The sequence below is a fragment of the Mustela putorius genome, unplaced genomic scaffold, assembly GCF_011764305.1.
Source record: "Mustela putorius furo isolate JIRA1106 unplaced genomic scaffold, ASM1176430v1.1 tig00000129_pilon_pilon_pilon, whole genome shotgun sequence".
Taxonomy (NCBI): Eukaryota; Metazoa; Chordata; class Mammalia; order Carnivora; family Mustelidae; genus Mustela; species Mustela putorius.
Window position 1 is genome coordinate 43,164,630 of NW_025421290.1, and position 19,518 is coordinate 43,184,147.

Consider the following 19,518-nt stretch of genomic DNA (forward strand, 5'->3'; position numbering starts at 1 on the left):
GTGTAGGCACAGACTGAGTCCAAACTCCTGGTCCTTACCACCTCGCTCAGTGGTCAAGGGAGAGCTTTTCTACCTCCCCCCGCCTCAGTTTCTTAATCTGTCAAAGGAGAAGGATGACACCCCCCCCAAAAAAGTTTTATGTATTCAGTCATTGATTTATTACCAATGAGGAAATGAGATAGCAGATCTAAAGCGCTAGGCATATCATGATATTCGAGGGGAGCCTGCCCCATCACCTTTCTCTTATGAAATCCAGGCTCGGGGAGTCGAGGACTCCTCTCTGCCCTGACGGTCCAGCATGCCGTGTATGCGGAGTAGCTGAGGGACAGCAGTGGCCAGGAGGGCCAAGAAGCATCTGCTGTCCCCAGGATGCTGTGTGACTGGCTATAGGAGCCCCCATGGTGGTCCAGAAACCAGCCAGTCATTTTGTTCCTTGTTGTGTTTGGTTCATTCCTCTGTTCAACAGCATTTATTATGTGCCTCCTGCATGCAAAAACCCAAAGGGTATTCAGCCTTTCTTCCTAACTTTATCTGGCCCCTCCCCATGGTGATGTCTCCCCCCGGTTGTCCTAAACTTCTTACTGCCTCCATTCTCCAAAATTCTCCATTCTCTGGTCTTGGTTCATTGAACTGAGTCCGGGATCTCTGGTCCAGGAAATAGGAGCCCTGGAGGACTTGGAGGAGTCACGTCCTCTTCTAGGACTGACTCTGTTCCCTTGATTAAAATTCCAGAATGCCAAACTTTGCACCCCTGGCTTTGCAGCCTGTGATTGGGAACTGGGTGCGGGCCCCCAGCCCATCTCCATCTATGTTCGTGTCCACTGAAGACACGACTAGCTGATCAGGGCATTCCAACTGTTGAGTCCCGTCAGGGTGGGCGGGAGGGGGAGGCTCGGAATCTTCCCACCAGGCACCTGCCAGCCATCACCAATCAAATCCGAGTTGGCAGTTGAGATTAAACGGACTTTTCATTCCGCCTGTGCCCTGGGTGGGGTGAAGAGACACACCAGAGAGGCTCTCGGAGATACAGTCCAGGTGATGGATGCATGGCACGGTAGTGGGGATCAGTGGGAGAGGGTGGTGGTCCCTGGGGGTCGCCCAACAGGGACACAGAGGCACCACTGAGACGTCATTCCTGTCGTATCAGCCCCTCTTTATGGGTGAGACGCACCCAGGCTGGGCTGCCCTGGGCGGCCCTGGCCCCAGCGCAGAGGGGACGAGCTGGGGGCAGGGCATCAACTCTGAGCCAGGCACTGTACTAGTCTTGGTCACAGACGCTCTCTCTTAATCCTCACGGTCCACTCTGCCAGCAAGCCTTCATGATAGTCACACTGACACTTGTCACTGTGGTTGGGCTGCAGGGACTGACGAGCTGAGCTGTGACTTCTTCAGGAGCATCCTGAGGTCTCTGGCTGCCCTGAGGGTCCCGCCGGGCTGGTGCTCAGCCTGGGCAGTGAGGGGTGGTCGCCAGGGCAGCAAGCCCCTGGCCAGGAAGCCCCAAAGGGGCTTATTTCAACCTGATGCCTTCCATTCTGAGACAGTGGAAAGCCTGTCTGTTCTGATTATGGTTGACAGCTTCCCTCTGGCCACTCTTTGATAGAAATGCTCCCGTTATGTAAGGGGGTTACATAAATCACCTTGTGATGTCTGTCACACATCCAGGAGGTGCTGGCCCCACCACTGGGCCTCTGAGGTGGCATTTGTATGTTTCCTGGGTTGAGGGGATCAGACCTAACTCTGCGGGGTCGGGAGGGGCATGTCTGGGTCTCTGGGTTAGCGAAGCCCCTAGGCCATTAGGGAGCCGTACCGTACAACAGTCACCATCAAGCGTCTGGACCTAGATGCCTGTATCCCAATCCCTGCTCTGCTTTTTACCGACCAGAGGACTTCAGACTAGTCTCCTATCTCCTGAGCAAGTGGCTTAGTAGGTGTTACCTCCTGTGATGGAGTGGTGAGTGCTGGCTAGGGCTGGGCTCTGACTGGGTGGTGGGCGGCGGGACAGAGCTGCTATCTTCATCCTGCTCCTACCCGGCTCAGCCGTCTTGGGTGAACAATGTCCCCAGCCTGGGCCTTGTTGACTCTGCTGCCAAAATGAGAAGATGGCCCATCTTCTGGAACCGAGCTCTTCTACCGAGGTGTGGATAAGTAAAGTTTCCTTTCCAAGTTATTTTTGGCAACTTAAAATACCATATTCTAAACACTGTACTAATAAACACATACTCAAATGAGTTCTAGCTCACAGGCTAACACACGAGGCTGGCGACTGGTAAACCTGGGCAGTTAACCGGTTAATGACGCCTCGGGGGACTAGATGATGTTTCCTGGGTGAACGGTTTTCGCTGGATGATGATCCTGAGATCACAAGGTAGACGGAACAAGTTTCCATTCCAGCTGCTTATCTAAGTCAAAATGTTTATGGGTTCTGCAACCAACGCCAAAGATGGTGGATGCCAGACCCATAAGCCACAACCCCTGATTTAAGTCGTAGGTCATTCAAACCACCTTCTCATTGGAAGCCACTGTTTGCAAAATAAGCAGAAGTATGCATTCCTGTGTGTGAAATAGATCTGAACTAGCCCATCCGCGTCGCTGTTCTAGGTATTGGGTTCCTCTGCGTAAACGCAGCTTGAGAGCCCATTGCCTCTGATGACAGCCCGGGTCCCCTCCAGGTTAAGTGTGTGTCATTGCCAACTGTCCCCTCTCTCTTTCAGTTACGATCTGCAGCTGTGTTGGCTAAATTCTAGAAATGGGTTATGTCAAATGACATCCAGACATTCTGGATGGTGGTTCCCAGCTGTTTGAGAAACCAGGGAAAGTTAGGGTGTGCCTCTCAGTGATGCGGAGATGGAAGATGGCTGTTGTGTTGTCACAACAGAGTCAATCTCCCCTCCAGGGAGCTTCATTGGGGACAGGAGCAAGCCGCGCCCTCTGGTCTCCAAGCACGGGATAGGTGCTGAATGGAGTTGCTCGAAGCTGAGGGTCCCTGACCCTGCATCATGTAAATAATTTTGAGGACGGGTCTGCACAGCCGGGAGGTCAGAGACCGGTACCTGTGACAGTAGAGGATCAGGAAGGACTCTCAAGTTCAGCCAGCACCCCTCACTTGACTTTAACGGATACTTGGGAGTCCCTCTCTGGTGCAGGGAGATGCGGTGGTGAATTGAGTCTTCCTGCTTTCAAGTTACCCACAGTCCCGAAGGAACACAGAGGATTCATGGTCAAGTTCAACCACAACGATCATAAGCATCTTTGAATGAGTCCTGATCTGTGCCACGGCCATTCTAGTCCATGGACATACAGAGATGAATCAGCTGTTGTGCCCTGCTCTTGTGGAGCTCACTCAGGTGGAGGTGGGACAAACAGTAAACAAACAGTTGCAGGAAGCTGTGTTTCCAGTCTGCAGGATAAATTCTATTCAGTGGAATGGGCAAAATATTTAACCCATGAAACATTTAGTGAGAAACTAGTCTGTGCCAGGCTCTGTTTGATGGTCAGATTACTAAGGGTTTCTGTGTTAAACCAAGGAGGTTAAAATTCATTTTGAATCTATGCACATAGGGATGGGAGAGGGTGTCACTGGTAATGCTGGGAGTTGATGGAAGGCTTCCTGGAGGAAGCTGGGCCTCCAGCATCAAGCTGGGCCTTGAAGAATGCTGAGAGGACAGGGTTGACTAAGTCAGTCTTGAGCTGAGCAGCTTATCTCTGGGTGTGTCACCAAATGTACACAAGGAAAACAGTCTCTCCCTGTCCAGATGAGGACCATATGGGAGAAGCACTGTGAAAGGAAGTCTTTCTAGAATAAGGCAGAGTTGGTATTATGGATGTCTCCCACCTGCCAGTAGGACCTATGGACAGAAAAACCCAGAGGAGCCTTCCGCAGCCTGGGTGGCAGGCACCCAGAGCTTGGGTGTGGCCAGGTCCCTGGCCAGGTAGGGCCATGGATCTGTCTCAGGCCACAGTTCTTCATGGCTGTTGCCTGTCACCTTGACTGATGTCCCCGAGCTGCAGCTTCCATACACCCGAAGAGTCTCATTCTGACAGATGGACGGAAGACATGAAGGACTGACATATGAAATCTGGTTTCCGAGGCTTTCAAGCCCAAGAGCCCTTCATCAGGGTCTAGGGCTGGGTCGGCACTCAGGGAAGCGACGCACGGTGCGACCAACCCAGGCTTTGCATGCAGACTGGCCTGGCTTCAAGTTCAGCGTTGCCACTTCCGGGCTGTGAGGCCTTGGGAAAGCAGTTCAACCTCACACTCCTCGTGCGTAAGTGGCAGCCACAGTCCCTGTACTGAGCTGTCACGGGGTCAGGTGGCTCTTCCTCGTGTGATCCATGGTTGCAGCTCATGGCGTGTATGAGACTTAAGGGCTTCCTACCCTCCCTTCTTTAATACACGGGAAGAACATCCAAGAAGAACAGCCCATATTAAGAGCTATGGAATGATTTTTTACAATATGGACTTGGAGCGCACGGAGCTCACCGACCTTTGCCATTGTCTGAGCCGTGAGGGAATGATGTCAGCAGCAAGCAAGGCCCTGTGGCCACAGCACGTGAGCAGGCACAGAGCATGCAGGAGACTGAGATGGAAATGGGCAGGGATGAGGCCGGTGCCCCAGCAGAGAATGATGCAGAACAGGGTTGAGGGGGCCAGCGCCGGGTTATGGAGGGATTCGAACCCTGGCCAAGCTGTGCTCCCAGGCCCCCAGGCAATAGGCAGCAGGGAGCCCAAGCTGGTGACCTCGGGTCACAGCCTCGTGTAAAGACTGGTTTGAAGCAAAAAGGATGTTTCCCAACCCTCTCGGTCAGCTTGGCTAGGTCCCACCGCAGGGACAACCCCCAGATCTCAGGGGCTGACAACAACCGTGATTTAGGGAGTCCCACTGCTCAGCAGATGAGGGTCACTCTCCAGGGCCTGGGACGGTCCTTGGTCCAGGGTGCTCCAGCCTGAGGACACCTCCGTGGCAGCCACGCTCCCCTAGCTCCCTCAGTGGAGAATATCGCACTGGATCCTAAGTGCTGCAACGGAGTTAACAGCTGGTGGGCGCAGGGCCCTCTCCTCCAAACCCTTGCCCTGCCTGTAGGGACGCTCAGGTCAGAGAGGGAGGTGGCTTGAAGCCAGGCCGAGGTGTGCCAGCAGCAGTTGCCGCTATTGGCCGGCAGGAGGGGGTGGGACCATCCTCCTGGGTGAGTCCCCGGCGCCCCACCCACCCCCGCTACTGCTCCCTTACGGGCGGGGTGGGGGGGTGGGGGGGACCTGGAGAGGAGTCCTTGGCATTTCAGATTGTCATGCAAAGGTGTGGTTGGGTATAGGCCACCCGTGGTCAGGAGAAGGTGGCAGAGCAAGTGGGGGCAGGAGGAGTGGAAGAGAAAGGAGAGGACTGGAAAGCAGAGGCTGAGCAGAGCACGGGGGTGGGGGGGTGCGGGAGGTGCGGGCCACCAGGGAGGCGGCGCCCAGCAGCATTCCCCAGACACCCCCCTGCACCGCGGCCTCACCTTCCCTCCGCCAGTCAGTGGGCAGGGCCAGCGGCCGGCTCAGGGCTCCCTTGCTCGGAGCGGCCCGCTTGCAACCCCGCCGGCGTTGGCACGGTGACAGTAGCCAAGTGTGCAAACTTGTGCCATTGTCCCCAGGCCAGGGGGAGCCATGGAGACTGGCTAATATGACACAGGAAAATGTTTGCTGATGGCAATTCTATGGGCTTTGTCCACCTCTTTCTCCATCATGACGACTCGATTTAAGTCCCTAACTGTTTGACTACAAATGCGAGGGGACCGTGCAACGCCAGCCTTTTGTCCGGCCGCGCTGAATGGGCAATTCAGGCTTTGTGCAGCTCAATTGAGGAAGCAAACATAAAGACAAGATTCCTGAGAGCTCCGGCTCCCTTCCCATGGATATCCCGGCACCTCGTTACAGAGTCCTTCCCCGGCTACCTTTCCCGGCATAAGTGCGCTGCTGGCCCTCCCAGGCTGGCCCGGGCTTGGTGCCTCGGGGCGGGGGGAGCGGGGGCTGGGAAGAGGGAGAGACAGACAGAGACAGAGAGAGGGGCATAGAGGGAGAGAGAAAGGGGGAGAGAGAGGGAGAGACACTCAACACTCAAGGACAGAGGGGGAAGCAGCCCGCCCCGGCTTACCCCGTCGGATTGTCTGTCCGCACTGGAGCATGGCAGCTGGAGGCTGGAGGCCTGGAGCCTTTGGGGGAGGTATGTAAGCCCATCTCTTCTGGGTCCAGCCCCTCCTCGATCCTGGACTTTTTAAACACACACACACACACACACACACACACTCTGCCCCCTCAAGAAACCAGGGAACCGAGGTCAAGGGGAGGAGGGGCTGAAGGGTAGAAATTTACCGGGAAATGATTGCATTTGGGAGCTGTCTTTTTTGTGATGGTCCCCATGGTGACAATTTGTGACGGCAAAGAATGTGGGAACGGGGCGCTGCCGCCTGATTGGGATGCTTTGTATCTGGAGAGGCGCTCCTGATTGGCCTGAGGGGCCCCCCAGCTCCGGGGACTCGTCCTCCACCCAGCCCACTCGAGGGCTGCACAACTGTTTCCAGCCGGACGCACGGAGCTCGCCGGCCACGCCGGGCCTGGCCCAGGTCTGCGGCGGGGAACCTGCCAGGCCACGTCGGCGGCGGCGGCGGGGGCCCGGGGCCGGCCCGCACCCTTGGTCAGTGTGGAGGCTCCTCCGGCGGCTCCAGCCGACCGGGTGGGGGCGTGGGGCTGGATGGGGTCTGGGGGAGGGGCGAGGTGCCTCGGGTGGTGGCCCAGGAGGCATGAAATTGCTGCAGATGCTTCTACGGGGGCGTCCTGCTGCCTGCAGTCTGAGATCAGCCCGCCAGGCAGGCCGAGGCTCGAGTGCCAGACAGGGGTCCTGCGTGAGCGCTGTGGGTGGAGCGTGGGGACCCGGTGAGGGGGGCTGGTGCGAGCCGGGCGGGGGGCGGGGGTGGGAGGAGGAGGGCACCACCAGGGAGAGAGGGGGCTTGGCCTTGCTTGAAAGTGGCGCAGTTGCCTGAGCTCAGAAAATAAAAACCTTGCTGGCAAGTTTGTACACGTTGGCAGCGTGGTGTGTGGGAGACGTGGTGGGCTGGGCCCGTGGAGACTCGCGTTCGGTCCCCAGCAATGCCACCTGTAGCTGGGTCCCCTTGGGCGAGTCGCCCAACCTCTCTGAGCCTCAGCGGCAAGCAGAGGGCCACAGACTCGGGCAGACTGCCTGTTCGCCTGTGCCCTCACCGACACAAGAGGAAACCCTCAGCGGCCTGAATGGGTGGCCCACGGACCCAGGACTTTGTTTCCCTTGGAGGGGTCCTGGGGCCTTTGGGGAGGGCTGGGCTCGGGGCTTGGAGAGACTGCCAACAACCGGCGTGTCCCCTGCACCCTAGGTCAGCTCTGTGCCTGTCCCTGGAGCTGCCGGCCACCAGCAGAGCCCGCGCTCTTCATGGACAGCCCCATGCCGTGGCCCCCTGGTGATGGCATCCGACAGTGACGTGAAGATGCTCCTGAACTTTGTGAACCTGGCGTCCAGTGACATCAAGGCGGCCCTGGACAAGTCGGCGCCCTGCCGCCGCTCCGTGGACCATCGCAAGTACCTGCAGAAGCAGCTCAAACGCTTCTCCCAGAAGTATTCCCGGCTTCCTCGGGGCCTCCCCGGCAGAGGCACCGAGCCTCACCTGAAAAGGGGACCCGAGGACCGGCCTGGGAGGCTGCTCCTCGATCCCGGCCATGGTTCCAGTCCCGGCGTGGTGGGGGGCTGCAAGGAGAAGGCTCTGGGGAACCCCTACAGGGAGGAATGTCTCTCTAAGGAGCAGAGCCTACAGAGGCAGAATCCAGAAGCGGCCAGGCCTGGCCAAGTGCCCATGAGGAAAAGACAGCTGCCCGCTTCCTTCTGGGAAGAGCCTCGGCCCGCCCACAGCTACTCCCTGGGGCTGGAGGGGGAGCTGGGCCCCAGGGAGGGATCTCCCTATGAGGGTAAGAAACACTGCAAAGGCTTGGAGCCCTGGGATCCTGAGATGGCCCCCGTGCCTGCGTCCCCAAGGGCACCGGCTGGCAAGGAGCCGCTCAAGATGTCTGGGGTCTCCCTGGTGGGCCGTGTCAATGCCTGGGGCTACTGTCCCTTCCAGTACCATGGACAGCCCATCTACGCCGGCCCCCCGGGGGCCTTGCCGCAGAACCCCGTCCCCAACCTGGGCCTGTGGAGGAAAAGCCCAGCGTCTCCTGGGGAGCTGGCCCACTTCTGCAAGGATGTGGACGGGCCAGGGCAGAAAGTGTACAGACCCGTGGTTCTGAAGCCCATCCCTACCAAGCCGGCGGTGCCCCCGCCCATCTTCAATGTTTTTGGCTACCTCTAGCGGGGCTGGGAGGGCCTTGGCTCCCCCGCTCTGGCCGGCAGAGATGTTGGGGGCCCCTCCCGAGAGCACTTCTTGTGCAGAGGGAGCTGGGCAGTGGGAGCCTTCTCTTTGTGTATGTCCAGGAGAGGGGGAGGATGGGTTTGGGGCAGGGGCCTCGCAGGCAGTCTCCAAGTCAGCTCCTGCAGCCTTGGGAGCCGGGGGGCTGGGCTCAGCCAGCCCCTCTCCAGCCAGACCAGAGACCGACCGATCGTCGCACTGTCCTTGGGCCGGTCTTGGGTGGTGGGGCTCTGCCCTGGCCTTCCTGCCACTCTGTTCACGTGCTGCCCACCGTGTAAGCCAATCTCAGTTCTGTTCGTTTTGGTTTTTGTAAATATTAAGAAGGTTAAAAGAATAAAGACATTTCTTTTGCAGTTTCCACATCTTGGATGTCATGGAGTTGAATGGTCCTCAGGCTATGAAATGCTGGCAGGGTCCTGGCAGAGGGCAGCGCACAGAGGCTGTGGGGGAGGCCAGGAGTGGCCCAGAGAGCTCTGTGACATCTGACGATGGACACTGTGGGCCAGCAGCTCAATGCAAAGGAGGGAGGGGCAGGGAGGAGCGCCCGGGGAGAGATGCTCTGCTTGCTCGCGTCCAGGAGCAGAGTGCGGGGGAGACCTGGCTCTCCAGACAGTCTAAAATGCTCTGGAGAACAGGGAGGCCAGTACCAGGGTGCACCCGTCCCGGTTCTGCAATGGGATATGGGGCTTGACCCTTCCTCCTGAAGCTTCCTTGTCCCACCTGCAGCTCGAGGGGCAGGGCAAGGATGGTCCCCTCTGCTGTGCCTTCCTCAGAGCAGAGGCTGGGCCAAGGCAGTCCCTCCTGTGCCTGGTTAGAGGGAAAAATCAGGACAAACTGGATCTTGGTTCCTTGTGGACAAGCGGGGGCGGGGGGGCGGATCTGACTAACTCCGATTCCTGGGTGACCTGCTGATGGCCTGATTCCTGGGCCTGGTACAGTGCCTGGCATCCATCAGGGGTCCCATTGATGGAATGATGTGGGCCTCTGTCTGCGACAATGCCCAGAGGGGGGTGCTGGTGGCACGGGGTGGCCCTAGGGTTTGCCCTCATCCTGCCCAACCGGCCCAGCCATGGGAGAGACATGCACCGCCATGACCGGGGATTTGCCCTACTGTGCGTAGATGTGGCTCCGTGGCTGAGAGCGCACTGACCTGCAGGGGGCACCAAGCTGCTCATTCCGTCAGAACTCGGTTCTCAAAGCTGCAACGCGTGCAGGGCCAGCCCCGGCTGGTGGCTATGGTGCCCTTATTAGCAGCACTATGTTGGAAAATTAATCTCCCTCTGTGCCTTGGTTCCCACTCCGTGAAACAGGAGACTAGGCCAGCAACGGCAAACAGAGGCGCCCACCAGTTCTTCTACTAGTCAGAGGCTATCTCCTTTGGGGCCAGATATGCCCTCAGAATCCTTCCTAACCCAAAGCTCCAGGATTAGTCCTTGTTAAGGGTCCTTCTCCTTCCTGCCTGCTTTTCCTCTAGGATTCCTGTGGAGTGGGGCATCTCCATGGGAGGGCAGCTTGCTCACTAGGAAGCCGGTAGATTTCTGCAGTTTATATCTTCCAGTTTTGGGGGGACTTGAGAGCCCCGGAAGCCATGTGACACCAGCAGGGTTGTTTGGAGTAATTAGGTAGCACCCAGGATAGGGCCTGAGGACTGACCCTCACGTCAAGCTGCTCTCGTCTGCTCTGCATGTGCCTTCTCTCCTCCGGCACATCAGGAAGGCCCTTCCAGATCCATTCCAACGAGGCTCAGCCCCTCTGTGCTGTACAGAGGGATGTTAAAAGCCCCAATCCAGGCTTTGCCACCTACCGGCTGTGTGACCTTGGGCAAGTTACTTAACCTCTCTGTGCCAAAATGTCTTCATCAGAAGAATGTGGCTGAAAATAGAACTTCACAGGTTGTTGTGAGGATGATTAATCGCCCTGCACTGAGTGCAACGCACTCGAAGGAGAGTGCGCCAACCTAAAGTCACCTCCCTAGGTCATCTTGGCCACCTGGCTCCCTGGGGGAGAGCTCCCGGGGCATGTTTTCTCCAAGTGCTGCCCCAGCGCACCATGCCAGGGGCCCCATAGCCCCTCTTGGGCTCCTTTCCCAAGGGGACACCTAATGCATGAATTCAAACACAAGGAGGCTTCTTCTGGAAGCAGAAACATTTGCTAGGAAGCGGCTGGACAGAAGCCCAGGACACCGTGACTCCCCGGGCAGAAGCAAGTTAGGGAAAAACACCTCTAAGAAAGCTGTGGTTTAAGGAGGGTGGGGGGGAAAGCAGCTGCAGTAGCAGCAGGTGACCCCCTGACCAACAAGTAAGTCATGAGTGGGGCTGGCCCAGAGGGAAACACGGGATCTCACCTCCTAGCCTCCGATCTCCAGCACTAGCTCGCACGTGGTCTTGCCACAGAAGCACTTTCAGGATTTTGAATGTTTGGTGATGCTGTTGAGACATCTCTGAGGCCAAAGTCTGGGGGTGGGGAGGGGTTTTCTGCAGAGGGTCCTGGCTCTAAAGTCCTCTGGGGAGCAGTGGTGGTCAAGAAATGTCACCGGCAGCCCAGCCTGAGCACTGACCAATCAGAACACACCCCTGGAAGCGGCATCTGCCCCCCTCCCGCTGGCCAGGCATTAACCATTAACCCTGCAGCTTCTGGGTTGGGAAGAAGTGGGGGTCCCCCACCCCCAGGACCTGAGAAGGCCCACGTAGGGAAAGACGCTTGGGGAGGAGGGGCCCTGACCAGTGCCTGTGGCCCAGTGTGGACGAGCATCAGTATTTTGAGGACGCAGTGTGGTGCCGGCGCCTCCCAGCCCCAGGTACCCGGCATCCCACAGTCGGTGGTGCCCATGCTGACTCCAGAGGCCGAGTGCTCCTGCCTCTCCTATCTTCTCAACCTCCCCTCCTCTGGGAGACACCGCCCTCGGATAAGAGCCCCCACCTGGCCTGGTACCTGCAGTCACTGCCTGTTAGGACTCAGGGTGTACAGGGCACCTGAGAGATGGAGGAGTTTGCCTGATACCCAACCCCAGCCCAATGAGCCCACACATCTTTCTGCTCTGACTCATTAGGGACTGCCGAGCCCCCAGCCAGGATTAAAGTCTTTCCCTCTGACTGCCCAAAGGGCAAAGGCCGTCTTTGGTCAATTTTTGACGATGCACTGAGTCCTCTCTGGCCACTGCCCCGGACCCCTGAGTGGAACATCTGCAGTGTGAGAGGATGAGGGTTTCTGTGGGGATTTCCTTAGGATCCCTTGGAACAAGCCTGCATGACTCTGTTGGGTTAAAACCTCAGGGACTTGCTGTGTGTGCCTGGGCAAGTCCCCTTTCCTCTTTGGTGCTGTTTCCCTATCAAGACCAGGAAGGAATGGGTGAGACGCAGCTGGGTCCCCTCTGGTCTGTGGCTGGAAAATGCTGCTTGGCAGACTTTTCCTCTTTGGAAAGACACTGGGTCTTACTGGGTCTGTGAAGAACCAGTATGGAGGAGTTGGCAAGGATGCCGGGGACCACGACGCCCCAGAGAAACAAGCCAAGGGCTGAGCTGGACCTCGAGCTGTGCTCCCCCAACGGCCAGCTTCTCAATTTGCCAAGCCCAGAAGTGACACCCTGACTGCACTTAAGAGGCTTCCAGAATCTGGGCGGGGCAGGTGCGGGCTCCCCGCGAGGTCACCTGCTCTGGTGTCCCCACAGACTGGCCTTGACTCCTGTGGTTTTCATCACGCGGCAGGTCATCCAGCAGGGAATGTTGGTGGGTGCCTGCAGCTTCGTGGAAACAGGGCAAGCCGGTTTCAGTGCCGGAGCCTCAGAGCCCAAGAAGGTGCTATGACCACGCCTGCCTGAACACAGGCTGGCGGCTCCAGAAAATGAATGGGCACCCCCCAGAGCCACACAGGGGCCCAGGAAGGCAGCAGAGGGGCAGGGTTTCATGGCCCCATGACGGCGGCCAGTGCCGTGGCTCACGTGGCCAGCATTCACATGTCTTCTCATCCCAAGTATCTCAACTTCTATAGCAAAACAGGGGCAGGCAGGACGTGAAGACGGAATGCCAGAAAACAAGTGTGTGCGAGGCAATCCCAGGTGTCACGAGACTTGTAGACACCAAGTCCTGTTTGTGACGGAGCTCCCGTTTCCATGGTGATTGAAGCAGGAGAATGAAACCAACCCCTACCGCTGGGCTCACAGGACAGGAAGCCGCCCCTCTCCTTGGGCCACCAGCTCCGCTCTGGCCTCCAGAAGACCAAAGGGAGAGCACATCTAGGGGTCTGTGCGCCCTGTCCTCACGCCTGCCCCACTCCCACTCCTGTAGGGAGCAGCGCTGAGGACCCCAGGCCCTGGGGTGGGGGTGGGGTTCTGATGAGAGGGACTTCGCTGGGCTGGGTGTCATCTGTGCAACATTTATTGTACTGAAGGTGGGCCTCCCTCCCACCCCCCACCAGACCACAGCTCCAGGAAGAAAGCTCAGAAGTCAAGTGGAGAGTTCGATGGAGCACAGTGGGGAGGGGACAGAGACAGCCCCGCGGCGAGGTTGTCTTGGAAAGGCAGACTCATCCCTGAAAGTGCTCCAGCCACAGCCCAGGGTTGGGGCCCAGGCTGCCCTCACCCCAAGTTCTGCCCTGCCACCCTGCTACCCTCCGCCAGCCCCAGGAATGGAGGTTCCGCCATTCCCAATGGCCCAGAGGGTCCAGGGTCTACTCAGCAGTTTTTGAAAATGAAGACGGTTTTTCTCCTACTTGACACATTCTGTTCTCTGGTCCGGGCAAAGCTCTGGCCCAGAGACCTGGCGAGGTCACAGAGGTGGTCCCAGCTGGCCGGGAGACCGCCCACAGCCTCGGTCCATTGTTGGGTCCCTTCCGCCAGGATCTGGGGCCGCCGCCACCCTGAGGCTTTAGTGAAACAGTCCACGGCCTCCGCTACTGGTTGATCTCGTACTTCAGGTACCTGATCAGGCGGCCGGGGAGCGGCAGGTCGTCCAGCAGCTTTATCCGGTGTTTCCCCACCGCCTTCCGCACGCGCAGCCGGCACAGGTGAGCCAGGGGTCTGGGAAGCTCTGGGCCGAGGAGAGAAAAGAGAAATGCTGACGTCAGCAACCCGCAAGGAATTTGCATCTGTGACCGCTGGCAGGTAGGAGACACCGGGTCAATGTGACTGGAGAAGAGGCAGGTGCTAGAAGGGAACCTCGGTGGCTCAAGGGGTTAAGTGTGCGACTTCCCCCCCCCCATCCCCACAAAGATTATTTATTTATTTATCAGGGGCAGGGGGGGCAACATGAGCAGAGGATAGCAGAAGAGTCAGAGGGAAAAGAAGAAGCTCCCTGTGGAGCAGGGAGCCCAATTCAGGACCCGATCCCAGGACCCCGAGATCAGGACCTGAGCCGAAGGCAGATGCTTAATGACTGAGCCACCCAGGCACTCCACGTGGCTGACCCTTGATCTCAGCTCAGGTCTCGATCTCAGGATCGTGAGTTCAAGATCCACGCTGGGCTCCACGCTGAGCATGTAGCGTATTTAAAAACCAGAGGCAGTGCTCTATAACCCCAGCTCCTGCCGACTCAAAAGATCTGGCAAAGGAGCTTCCCTCTTGTCGCTCCTCATTGATCTGTGTAGCCCAAGGAAGTATATGAGGCAGGTATAAACCCACTTCACAGGTAAGGACGTAGCAAGGACCGCACCTAGAACCCGAGCTGCCATCCCTCTCGCCCTGTGCTCCTTCCTCTATATACACAGCCCGGACCCCCAACACAGCCTTAGCCATCCCGTGAATGGTCACCCGGCAGCAAGCCCCTGACTCCAGAGGCCGGCTTCCCCGACCAGTGCCGCTCCCAGTGTGTGGTCTGTGGGCCAGCAGCAGGGCAGTATCTGGGAGCATGCTGAAATGCCGTCTCAGGCCCTGCCCCAAGCCTGCCGAGTCAAGAGTCTGTATTTTTAACAAAATGCCCAGAGCTTTGTACGCACTTTGTAGTTTCAACTGTCCAAGACCACCATCTCTCCTCTACCCCGCCACACTACCTCTCAGTCACCCACAAACATGGGCAACATACTCCAAAAGTCCCCATAACCCTCAGCAAGCTGGAACCAGTTAAAACATCCTGGAAAGATTTGGCGAAGAGACTCAGGTGGCCAAACCTAGGTCTGAATCCCTGCTCTGCCACTAACTAGCCATGAGACCTTGGCTCAGGCGACATCACCTCTCAGAGGGTCCATCTTTTCCTTTATAGGAGAGAGTCACAGAGACACCGAATGCGACATGTGGCACAGAGCTCTGCCCCCAGTAGGTGCTCATCAAATGTTAGTAGCAGTCCCATGCCCCGAGGCCTGGGCCTGAATCAGACAGGGTGGCCGGCCAGTAGCTGCTGCGACAGCCCCTACCTGCCTTCTCCTTGATGACGGCCCAGTCCTCGAAGCTCTCGATGTGTTCCTTCAGCCGTGAGCAGAGCTGCACGTTGCCTACATAATCCAGGAGGATGTCGATGATGGGCCCTGCCCAGCGGCTCACCTCTGGGGCAGACAGGATCTCACAGAACTGAAACAGATCACGCATTGGGGCTCAGGCTCCCAAGACCAGAGGCGGTGCATCGACGAGAATGTTTGTCAGGGAAGCCACGGCTGGGGAGGGCAGGGCAGGGATCGAAGGATGGACCCTGGGCGCACTCCTGGCATGATCTATTTCAACAGATCCCCTCCCCCCTCATCAACACAGCCTTTGCTCCCCAAAGTGGGAGCGGGGGGCAGCCTGGCCATCACCAGCCTCAACTTCCTGATCTAGAAAATGGGAATATGACAACTGGAGGCTTTTTTTTTTTTTTAATGAGAATTAAGGTAATATATGAATAAAACCTTCTTGGCATACAGCAGGTGGCCGTAAATGATTCCCATTAGTCATTAGAGTTGTCACTTGTAAAGCCCAAACCGCGGTCAGGTCCCGCCTCTGGGCCACCCTGCCCTTCATCTTACCTTAGCTTCCCATCCCTCCCCATCCTGATCATGCAACATCATATTCCAGGTTTGCTGCCAGCGACGGACCCCTCAGTTTTACACACTCCCCAGCAATCCCCTGCTCCCTTGTCGTTCCTTACACTCCCCAAGAACGAGGAGCAAAAAAAAAAAAAAAAAAAAAAAAAAAAAAAGATGTAACGGTTCCTGTGAACCGAGTTCTGCAGCCTCAGAGGCAGGCTCGCCGCGGACTTCCACTGCCTCCAGAGTGCGCCCCCTACGATGCCACTCGGCCGCCCGGGAAGGGGCGGGCATCCACCACCGGTCCACACCCGTGCGCCCTGGGCGCGCGAACCGGCCCGCCCGCCAGGCGCGCCCCCGCCCACCTGGACCACGGCGGGCTCCTTGTCGCTGGCGGACGTGTAGCTGAACCGGCTGGAGCGCGACGGGGCGGGCGGGTGCGGGCCGTTGCCGTACTGGCACGAGAAGCAGGGCTCGCCGTCGCAGCCGAGGTCCATGAGGAACTTGAGCAGCGACAGGTACTTCATGGCGAACATGATGGTGGCGGGGAAGGCGGTGGGGTGCGTGGCGATGTAGGCGTTGATGTTGGCGCCGTGGTCCAGCAGCAGCTGCATGGTGCGCAGGCAGCCCTGGCGGATGGCCACGAGCAGGGGGCTGATGAGGTCGCTGTTGGGGTCGGCGCCGGCCAGCAGCAGCAGCTCGGTGGCGTACACGTTGTTGTTGACCACCGCGAAGTAGAGCGCGGAGCTGCGGCGGTCCTCGTAGAGGCGCGCGCGCTCGGGCGCCAGCGGCGCGTTCACGTCGAAGCGCGCGCCCAGCAGCGCCTCGAGCACCCCGTCGTGGTTGCGCTCGGCGGCCAGGTGCAGCGGGCTGATGCCGCTACGGCGCACGCGCGTGCGGCTGGTCACGGGCAGCAGCATCTGCACGATCCTGCGGGCGGGGCAGGCAAGCGAGGGTCAGGGGGCGGCCCCGCCGGCAGAGGGCGCTGAGGGCCCCGGGCCACGGCCGCTCAGGACTGCCGTGTGGGGTGGCACGGGCCCACCAGCAGGGGTCGCGGGGGAGCCAGCCTGCTCACCATGACCCCTTTGGGGAGGATGGGTCGCTGCTATCCCCCATTTTACAGATCAGGAAAACTGAGGCTCGGAGAGCTTCAACCACCTTTCCAAAGTTACACAGTGAGTAAGGGATGGAGCTGGTCTTCAGACCCAGAACCCGTGGCCATCCAAGTCCTAATTCCTCAAAACCTCGGCCCGACAGGACTGTGGTTTCAAGACATCCTTGCAGACTTATATCAGGCTAAGGAGTGTTCCCCATTCCCAGCTCAGTGATCTGAGGGAATTGACTGGAAAGCCCCCAAACCTAACTCAGGAGGCAGTGGAACCCGGCTGATGTTTAGAGCCAGAAGTTTGGCACTTGCCCTGCCTAGGTGAGGTAGGGGTTGGGGGGGGCAGTGAAAGTTGTATCTGAGAGCTCAGGATATGCCAGGAGACATCTAAAGGATTTACAAACACATTTTGGTTTAACCTTTTCAACAACCCATCAAGTTATGTCTTGCCATCCCCATTTTGCAGATGAGAAAGATCAAGGCTCAGAGAGGTGGAGGGACTTGTCTAGGCCGTGTATCAGGAGAGGCAAACCAAGAAATGTACCCTGATCCTGCCCCAGAACTGAGCTGTTTTACATCTCTATGGAGCAGCCAAGTCCTGGGGGATAGGAGGGGACGAAGGTATCCGGCCCCAGCCACTCCTGCTCTAGGCCCCTGTCAGCCCTTGGTGACCACGAGTCCCCCTGCCTCTCCTGTGAGTCTCACTGCCTCTTTTTCTGAAGGCTGACTCGAGCCTCCCCCAGGCCCTCTGCCTTGCCTGAGGCCTGGAGAGGGTTGATCAGCCTCTGCAGAGGCTGGAGGTCCTGGGAACCCTGGATCTGGTCTCTCCTGCTGAATCAGGCACTGCTCTCGGGACTTAATCTCCATCCATCTATTATATCCTCCCAGTAGCCCTAGGACTTGTACTGTCTGCTTTTCCAGATGAGAAAACATGAAGTCCAGAGACGGTATGCAACTTGCGCGAGCACACACAGGCGGTAAGTGATGGGGCCAGGGTTTGAACCTCGGGAGACTGATGGCCCAGGCCACGCTCTCGGTCATTGCCCTGTGTCTTGCGTAGCAGGCAGGGTTTTGCATGACAACCCCATTTTACCTTCACCGCAGCCCTGTGGGGTAGCTTGAGTAGCTCTGTGGCCTTCCTTTTAACAGACCTAACTCAGAGAGAGGCAGCAACTCATCAAAGGTCGTAAGCAATTTGGGGGGCTCATTTCCAGGGGCTCTTGACCCCTTGTCTTTGCTCTCTTCTCCTAGACCCCTCCCACGAGCAAGAAGGAGCTCCTGCCACCAACATGATTCCAGACCCTAATCCTTCCAGTCCTTGCTGGTGGGTGACTTCGCGGCCCCATGTAGGCTCCAAGGAGGTGGCCACGGTGGGGCAAGCAGGTGCCACCAGGCCTGTTCCCATGCCTCTCTGGCATGCTGGCTTTACGACTTCCTGGAAATCTCATGCCAGTGGCCTCCTGCTAGGATCTCAGTGGAAAGTCTTATTATTGTTAGTGACGCTCTGTTTGCCTAAAATCTGCCTCTGAAACCTCAAAAGGAAATTCACACACCCAGGGGGGCTAATTGCCTCCTAATTTCTATTTGTGTAGGCATAGGAGGCCTGACCTTACTCCGTAGAGGTGCTGGTCAAAGGCAGGGCTGTGGCCTCGCCCTGGACCACAGCCATCGCCAACAAATGCTCCCTAACAGCCGTGGCAGGCCTGAGCTCGGGAAGAAACAGCAAGAGCGACTGCCCAGGGGCTGCCGGCCAGATGGGGGTGGTAGCCCTGGCAGGTCACAGCTGGCCTCCAGCGACCCGCTGCCCAACCAGGGGAAAGTGGCCGGAATGTGAGAACATGGCTGGAAGCCGCCTACGATCCGGGAATCCGGGAATCGTCCTGTTACTAACGCGGGAAAATCATCTCATTTGTGTGCCTCTGTGGACTCTGCCAATCTGAAAGCAAATGCGCCCTGTGGGACAGCCCTCCCATTTTATGGGACAGGAAACTGAGGCCTGGGCACGGGGTGGAGAAGAGAGTGAGGTCGGATTGGAGGTGGATGGCAAAGCCAGAGCAGGGTGTAGGCGTCTGGAAGGCCCAGGGCTAGGCCTTTCCGTGCTGCCCCACTCAGGACCCCATGAGAAGGGCTGGAGCCTTCCTTCTCCTCCCACAGGCAGGTCTTGGACCCACGGGGCTCAAAGTGTACCTCATGAAGAGGAACAAAGGTGCCCACTGCCCAGTAGAACCTTTGGTGTTTGGGAGACCAGGTTCCCTGCTCCCTCTTCTCCCTTCCCCAGTGCTAGGGTCACACCTACCACCCCAAGCCCCATAGCAGACCCAGCTCAGGGCTGTTCCAGAGAGGCCCTCCCCAAACAAGGGAGAAGGGGGTTGCAAAAGTAATGTAAATTAGAAGTAAAAGAGAAAGGATAGTTAAAAGCGAGGGCATCAGGGGCGTCTGGGTGGCTCAGTGGGTTGGGCCGCTGCCTTCGGCTCAGGTCATGGTCTCGGGGTCCTGGGATCGAGTCCCACATCGGGCTCTCTGCTCAGCGGGGAGCCTGCTTCTCTCTCTCTCTGCCAGCCTCTCTACCTACCTGTGATCTCTCTCTGTCAAATAAATAAATAAAATATTAAAAAAAAAAAAAAAAAAGCGAGGGCATCAGATGTGAGGCCCTAAAGGCCAGTCTTTGTTATGTGTCAGCCACAAAATAGACCCTAAGATCCTGATTCTCTACAGGCTCAAACGGTGAAATCATCTGGGCACCTTCTAGAAACTCCTAAGTCCCCTGGCCCAGCCCAGACTGCCTGGACATTCGGGACTTTAGAGCCCTCCAGAGCCAGCGTGTAGCCAAGGCTGAGAACCCCGGTCTTGGTGCTCTCCTAAACTCAGGTTAAAGGATTCGTGAGCCATCTGGTCTAATGCAACACCAACCATTTCTTAACAAGTCTACGTTAGGTGTTGAGTTTTAATCTCATCAGGTGTCTTTGCTAAACTGGAAGTGAAGACGAGGTAAAGCGTGCTTTGTCCTGTGGGCTCCTTTCTCAGCCATGCCCGAATGTCACACCCTCTGGTTAAAGGTAATGTAGAGATGGCACCCTCTGGCG

The 19,518-nt window shown here is 57.7% G+C and overlaps 2 protein-coding genes across 6 annotated transcripts in view; one reads left to right on the plus strand and one right to left on the minus strand.

The window, feature by feature from the left end:
* The first annotated feature begins 930 nt into the window (after nt 1-930).
* FAM181A (family with sequence similarity 181 member A) lies at nt 931-8,765 on the plus strand. Of its 5 annotated transcripts, XM_013057442.2 has the most exons (3): nt 1,018-1,035; nt 1,883-1,951; nt 7,381-8,765. In XM_013057442.2, exon 3 carries the CDS (start codon nt 7,468-7,470, stop codon nt 8,344-8,346), a length of 879 nt encoding a protein of 292 aa, XP_012912896.1. In that variant the 5' UTR covers nt 1,018-1,035; nt 1,883-1,951; nt 7,381-7,467; the 3' UTR covers nt 8,347-8,765. The 5 variants fall into 5 exon arrangements, with proteins under 5 accessions (XP_004754838.1, XP_004754834.1, XP_012912896.1 ...); XM_004754781.3 differs by lacking the exon at nt 1,883-1,951 and having other exon boundaries at nt 931-1,035; XM_004754777.3 differs by lacking the exon at nt 1,883-1,951 and having other exon boundaries at nt 1,008-1,054.
* Nucleotides 8,766-12,724: 3,959 nt separating this feature from the next.
* The window catches only part of ASB2 (ankyrin repeat and SOCS box containing 2), a 40,152-nt gene continuing 33,358 nt past the window's right edge, over nt 12,725-19,518 (minus strand). The window contains exons 8-10 of the mRNA XM_004754775.3: nt 15,696-16,260; nt 14,746-14,899; nt 12,725-13,427 (exon numbers count right to left, since the gene is read on the minus strand). Of these exons, the coding sequence (XP_004754832.2) occupies nt 13,291-13,427; nt 14,746-14,899; nt 15,696-16,260 (856 nt within the window). The 3' untranslated portion in view covers nt 12,725-13,290. The remainder of the gene's footprint in view (nt 13,428-14,745; nt 14,900-15,695; nt 16,261-19,518) is intronic.